Genomic DNA, 7070 nt, shown 5'->3' on the forward strand with positions numbered 1-7070 from the left:
CAGTGACCACACAGGCCAACAATGAATACAAAAAAAAGACTTAACACAAATTAACAGATGTTTATTTCACACCTTCATTTTTCCAGCAACAAACAGTTTACAGCGGCCAGTGATCACAACCAGAATCTATTAGAAACTGTATCAGGAGAAGTTTCCAAAAAATAATATCTTGATATGGTCAGATGCTTGTTTTGTGTGATTAAAAAATCACTCAAACCAATAAAATGTGAAAATGAGAAGCTTCCAAATGATGTCCTGTGATTAACGGGTGTTAACTGTAAGGAAGTGTGGTGCTGTACAAACTTATGCACAGTAATATTTATAGTAAGCATGCAAAGTCGACCATAGAAGTTCACTATGAATATCATAGCAATGCCATTGTACAACCACTTGCTCAAAACTTGAGCAGATGAAAGCGCAGCAGTGCACTTCCCCCAGCTGTGCAGCAGGGGGCTCTGCACACCTGCGGGTGTTGTCTCGGTGTGCGTTTCCTCCTCCACGCATGGTTCCAACAACCCTGCGCTGCACAGGTAGCATCCAATCACTTTGAGGAGGGAGCTGGTAAGGAGTGCAGCAGCCGGTTGACCTCTCTGAGCTGAGCATCCAGAGTCTCTGTGGAGAGCGACAGCTCTGCTATCTGAGTCTGTAGGCTCACGATGGTGTCGTTCAGCTCCTCCTCCTTTCGCCGAGAGTTGGCGGCCTGCCTGCTGTACTCCAGCACCATGCACCCGCCGCCGATGAAGAAGATGATGGCCTCGCCCAGCAGCTCGGCGCCCAGCTCTGCTGCGGCATCCTCGTTCAGGGGCTTGATGCTGGCGCCTTTAAACCCCATAATGCGCATCTTCGTCCTCATCTCAATCCAGTGATAAACTGAGGAGAAACACACAGACACTGAAGTTAGGCCTTTCAAAGGGGCAGCAGAATGTGTTTTGATTTTTTAACTTTGTTAACTTCAGTTGTTAAAAAATGTGACTTAAAAGAGGAGTTTTACCCAGTTACATTTACTTGAGTAACCTTTGAGGAAAAAAAAGTATTTTTAGGGTATTTTTACTTATACTTGAGTATTTTTATTATGAAGTATTTCTGCTCTTACTTGAGCAAATTTCAGGATTTTCTTCCCACTGAATGAAAAACAAACATGTTTTAACCAGACACAGACACACAGCTGCAGTTTCTGTTAAAGTTTATGAAGTTTTTATACTGAGAGAAACTGATTTGGAAAATTTTTCTTTTGTCTGATTTTGTGTTACTTATACAAATTATAGTCATTTTGGTCCTTAAAACACCCAAATTTCCACTTAACTTTATATTTAGGTCTGTCTGATTATGTAATTTTTAAATATAAAATGATTGATGTTTTGATCAGTTACTGAGTACTTAAGAAAACTTTTCACCAAATACTTGAGTAAAAATATGTTGAAGTAGTTCTACTCTTACTGGAGTACAATTTTTTGGTGCTCTCTGTCCACCTCTGCTCAAAATAAATTTTACTTCCCGATTTAATATCTTGGAAGTCCCATCCAGATTTCTCAAACACAGATGAAAGAATCAAAGCCAGACTTCAGGTATGTTTTTAATGAGGGGAAAACTTTATAACATGATGTAAATCTCAAAAACAGAGTACTGCCCCTCCTGGATTCTGTTTTATATATGAATTCCTTGACCAAATGGCTTCAATCATTGAATACTGTGTATCATTGCGCTTTAAGGTTTGCAACCGGCAGCAGACGTCTTACACACCTTTGTAAATTGTATGCAAAAGCTGAATGGCCTTTTAAATGTTTTTTTTGGTTAATTTAAACTTGTGCGTAAGTATTAATTAGTTTTTCTTTTGTGTAACCAGGTTGTTGTGTGTTGCAGACTTCTGCTCAGGTCCCTCTTGAAAATGAGATGTTGATCTCAACGGGGTTTACCCGGTTAAATAAAGGAAATTGTCCTGTTAACTGGATTACACAGACTCAAAAGAGCCATTTGGTGGAAAAAAAAACACATACGCAGAGCAGTAATTAAGAAAAAACTGTAAAATAATATACACATTTTGCACTTAAGATAAAAAAAACACCTTTATCCACTTGAGGAGTTTCAGCCCAAACTCCTCAAGTGAAATAGTTTTAGCTTCATCATACACAGATGGCAGTATTTTCTCATTAGGTGAATTAATAATATTGAGGAAAATCAAAATAAACAGGGCTGGATTAAAGTGTGCATCACACATTTCAATTTTATTTATTTATTTATTTATTTGCATATTATTTACCTGCTGATCCCAAAAATAAATTGAACGCTTTGGTTCAAACGCCCCGAAATTTGAAAATGTATGAATACTTTTGCAAGAACGGTAAATGAGGTGTAGCTAGTAATAGTATGTTTAGGCTTTCTATCAGTTGAAGCAGCTTTTTGATTAAATGTGGCAAATAAGAAGCAGTAAATGGACATATCTTTTTTTAGTTTTTAATCAGGCTGAATAGTTGTGGCTCCGACTGCTTCTGTCCTGTCATGTCCTCACAGCAAGTCTTTTCAATGACAAAACGAGAACCGCCCACTTTCAACCATGCTTGGCTCTCATTCGTCGAGCAGAAAAACTCTCAAACACGATTGGATGCTTCCTCAGGTCAACTTAAATCTCATTGGTTATGTCAGCTTTCCCTGCTGTACCAAACCTCCGGGTCACTGTCAGTGAAGTGGAGAGAAATAACAGCCGTTAGCTCGTTTACTCACGCTGCGCCGGCGGCAGGCAGACGTAGGTTTTAAAGAACTCGCTCCTTCGAGCCCCAGCTTTGATACGGTTCGCCACAGGCTTGCTCATCTGCCTCACGCCCAGGTAGAGGAGCTTGGCGATCGGGAAAGCACCGACAACCATCTTGGCGGAAACACTTCTCCCACAGTGAGAGTGTGTAGAGGATTACGTGATGACGTTTAACTGTCGACATTACGTCATAGTGGGTCCGCTTCATTTACAGCTAGCCGGTGGCAAAATCGGATGAAGGTGACGACGAGCCGGTGTGGGAACGGTTCTTGTTTGTTTTGTCACCATATTATACTGTTAACCTCCAGACAAAGACGTAAATATGTCAATAAATAAAATATGAACTACCAGAAATCACCTCTTTGAGATAACACAGGCTATAACTGTGGCTATGGTTCATGATATACTGATCATTTATTGAGTTAATCAACAATTAAATATATTCTTTATCTTAGCACAAAACAAAATCTGTCATTTTTTATTTCATTCTCCTGGTTGTAGTGGTTCTCCTTGGTGGAGCTGAACAACAGATTCCCAAACCTTGGGTCATTGCACCGGCCTGATGATTCCAGTTGTACTCAGAAATTCCAGGTTGGAAAAACCAACTGGAACACCTTCTGAAGTAATACTTTCCACTGGGAAACTGGGAGCAACTAAAACTAGAGATGGGCGGATCGATCCAAAATTTCGCTAATATTGATGCCAAGTCACTATTTTAGCATTTTATTGTGCACTAGCGTGGTAAGATTTTCCTGTCTACTTTTAAGAATATATGTTTAAAAATGTACTTTTTTATAGTATTTACAGACATGTTCTATGTCTTGAAATTTTATTTTATTGTTCCTAACCTTGTTATCTAGTTGTCATTCTGTTAGCCACTAGTAGAAAAGCGCTGCATCCCTTTTTATTTTATATATCATGTGTATATTTAATATTTAGGATGTTATGTTGACAGCTTAACAGCTAAAAACAACAGTAATCATCGTCAGTAATCAGTTTTTTTCTGTCCAACAGAAACTTGAGCATGTAATGTCATGCTGCATCATGTTTATAATTAATCTTTGGCTATTGCCAAAGTTATAGACGCTCTCTATTTTCTCTTATTCTCCCCATAAACAGACAATTACTGTTGGCATTAGCTTCAATTCAATTCAGATTTATTTAATCAAGGACAGCACGTTAAACAATGTTACATGTTGAAAACAGAGCCCCTGTTGTTTTGGTCTCAGGTTTTGTAGCTCCCGGCTAATTAGCAAACATAGCCTTTGGTTGGGGCTTCACTTTTTCCTGTGAACGCAGCGCTAAGTGTCACCTTTTATCCCTGACTAAGCTTGATCAGGAACAGCTCCACCAAAGAGCAAATGAGTCAGAGAAAACAGCCTTCCTGTTTATTCACCACCACCACTTTCTCAAATACAGTCATATAAAAACACACCCCTTCTCAATTTAGGCTCTCCCTTTAAGGGCAGCAGCAGTTCAGAAAGATGTGATGCATTTACTGCTACTCTTCTCACCCAGTGCTTCCAACTGAAATACTACATTACAAATAGATTTAAATATCAAAGCAAGTGTCTTTATTTAACTTTTCAAAGCAATTAATGTTTTCTATTAAAGACTGTGGGAAGGTATTAAGTAAAATGTACTTTTTTGAGCTTTTTTTTAAAAAGAAATCATGTTATAAAGTTATTCACACATCAATAATGAACCTGGAGTGTTGCCTTGATTATATCATGCATGCTTGAGAAACCCTTTAATCTCCATGGCAACCAAAACATCTGAGGCGCAGCTAGTACCCTACTCAGCTCCTTCAGACTAGCCAGCAGTAATTAGCAAACACCTGGCGCATCACCAAAGCTCGTTATAGGAGCTACTTCTCAGTGAAATACTGGTGAAAAGTTGCTAAAGGGTTAATAGAGGAATGATGTGGTGATGACTTCATGAAAGCGGAGCTTCAGAAAGAGCAGGGGCCTCATGCATAAAGCCTGCGCACAAAAAATGTGCAGCGCCATATTTTACGCACAGGTCGGCATGTATAAAAATTAACTTTGCGTCACAGTTTGCGTAAATATACGCACACGTTTTCGCTGGCGTGAAAATGTGCGGCAGCCACGCAAACTTTTTCTGTGGACAATATCAAAGTACGAAGCGTCAAAACTCACCTAAATACACTAAAATCTGAATACTTTATTGTTTAAACGTAAACCATGAAACTGAAACACATTTATCCTCAGACAATAAGCTAACACGCACACAAAATAAAGACAATAAATACTTTTTCTGTTTTTGTCTCATACAGATGTAACCCATTGGTCCAAATGACATGCACCTATGGGGTAATTTCATTCTCACTAAAATTGGATCAGCAAATTAACTCAAACCTGCTGACTAAAAATAATCAACAGGTTTGATTATTTTTAAGGTGATGAAGGTGTGTTTGCATATACAGTAAGTAGCTGCGCGAAGGTTAGCGGCTAACTGTGGAGCTTTGGCTCTGATGGAGAACATCGAAGGATTCAGAGGGAGCGATTGGTCAGAGATCATATTGATCTGCTGGAAAATGTTGATGATGGTTTATGAGCATTTAGATTCCTCAGACTGATCATCCTGGAGCTCTGAGCAAAACTTAAAGAGCTGTGCGGTACCGGTACCGGTACCGGTCCAGCTGCAGTCATCCTTCAGTCGAGTCGCCCGCTTTGTGAATGAGCCTTATGGATATGAAGCATTCCAGTATTTAGAATAAAAGTCCACATTCCCACTTACACGCTGTCTGTCTTTACATCCCGGCTGAACCGGCTGCTGTTCAAACAGGCTTTTGCATCTCTTTATTTTTTTAAATTTTGATTTTTTTCTCTTTAAAATTTATTTCTATTTTTGTGAGATGACATTATGTGTCCTCAAAGCACCTTTTAAATAAGATATATAATTATTATTAGGAATACTTATACTGCTTCGAACAAGGACGTTGCCATGGTTACTGCTTCACGTGGTGGCAGACTTCCGGGTATTTATACTAATTTACATATGTATTTATGGGCGGACCATAGTTCCCGCATATTAGGATGTATAAAGGAAAGGTGTGCGGCCACGTGCGTGCGCACGGCTTCGTGCATCGCATCCGATTTTTTTTCCGTGCGCCAAGTTTTAGTGTGAAAACTGCGCAATCTTTTATGCACGAGGCCCCAGGAGTTTTTAAAGAGACAGAGGCCCAATTTCAAGCCGGTAAATTTCTGCCAAAAAATATCAGACATTTTCCATATATATATATATATATATATATATATATATATATATATATATATATATATATATATATATATATATATATATATATATATATATATATATATATATATCTATATATATATATATATATATATATATATATATATATATCAGTGACGTGCGGTGAGGTTCATAGCTGGTGAGGCACCGACGTCATCAGAATCAGATTTGCAAACAGATGCATAGATTGACAGCAGTTTACAGGTTATGTTTCACTTCTGCATCCTTACACATACAAACTGTAGCTCACAAAACACACATTTCCTTAAAAACAAAACAAAATAAATGTCGAAAGTCGGGATAAGCGAGAGGAAAAAATCACTATCTCTATTATAATCTATCGCTGCACTTGACTTGCTTCCCGAATCGCTTAGCCTAGCTCGCTGTCACTTACTCGGCAGTTGAGGAGTGAACAAGACTAACGTCTGGGATCTTGAGCGCCCCTGCCATGAGGCAAGAGAACTGCCTGCCTCACCTCGAACCTGTTCTCTGCCGCTTATAATCGCCATTACACTAAACACGCTTACACAAACACAGTTGGTGACAAAAAGCACTGTACATTATATACATAAGCTAAATTATTGGAAATAAGTTCACATATTAAATTTGTTTAAACCATTTTATTGACGCCAGACAGCAACATGCTCTCCGCTTAGCAGCCAGCGCAGAGCCAGGGGTTGCGCAATCCAAGGTGAGGCAGAGCTCGCTGCTGCCTCACCGCATCGCCCAAGCATTTGAATGGGAAAATAAGAAAATTCAGCGATTTTGAACAAATAAAAATCGAAATTGGTGAAGCTACATGAAAAATAAATATTTTTTAGTACAAACCACCGGATGAATATAACAATTTAAATTACTTTATGATTATATATTTTCTTTCTTTCCATGATGGCTGGTGAGGCACTGCCTCACCTGCCTCCCCTGACCGCACGTCACTGATATATATATATATATATATATATATATATATATATATATATATATATATAAAAAACTTTCTGAGTTTGAAAAGTAAGACATTTTGAGATGAACATGAAAATTT

At 38.5% G+C, this 7070-nt stretch overlaps 1 protein-coding gene across 1 annotated transcript; it reads right to left on the minus strand.

Moving 5' to 3' along the window:
- Positions 1 to 40: 40 nt before the first annotated feature.
- On the minus strand, positions 41 to 2953 carry opa3 (outer mitochondrial membrane lipid metabolism regulator OPA3). Its single transcript, XM_044118576.1, has 2 exons — positions 2719 to 2953; positions 41 to 870 (listed from the first exon to the last, which is right to left on the minus strand). The coding sequence occupies exons 1-2, from the start codon at positions 2858 to 2860 to the stop codon at positions 542 to 544; spliced, it is 471 nt and encodes a 156-aa protein (XP_043974511.1). The 5' UTR covers positions 2861 to 2953; the 3' UTR covers positions 41 to 541.
- Between the last annotated feature and the right edge of the window lie 4117 nt (positions 2954 to 7070).

This window comes from Gambusia affinis, linkage group LG06 (assembly GCF_019740435.1).
Source record: "Gambusia affinis linkage group LG06, SWU_Gaff_1.0, whole genome shotgun sequence".
In the NCBI taxonomy this organism is placed as follows: Eukaryota; Metazoa; Chordata; class Actinopteri; order Cyprinodontiformes; family Poeciliidae; genus Gambusia; species Gambusia affinis.

Coding starts and splice junctions, on each gene's coding strand:
- opa3 (XM_044118576.1), bottom strand. CDS start 2,860: ATGGTTGTCGGTGCTTTCCCGATCGCCAAGCTCCTCTACCTGGGCGTG. Junction 871..2,718: donor CTGCCTGCCGCCGGCGCAGC/GTGAGTAAACGA, acceptor GTTTCTCCTCAG/TTTATCACTGGATTGAGATG.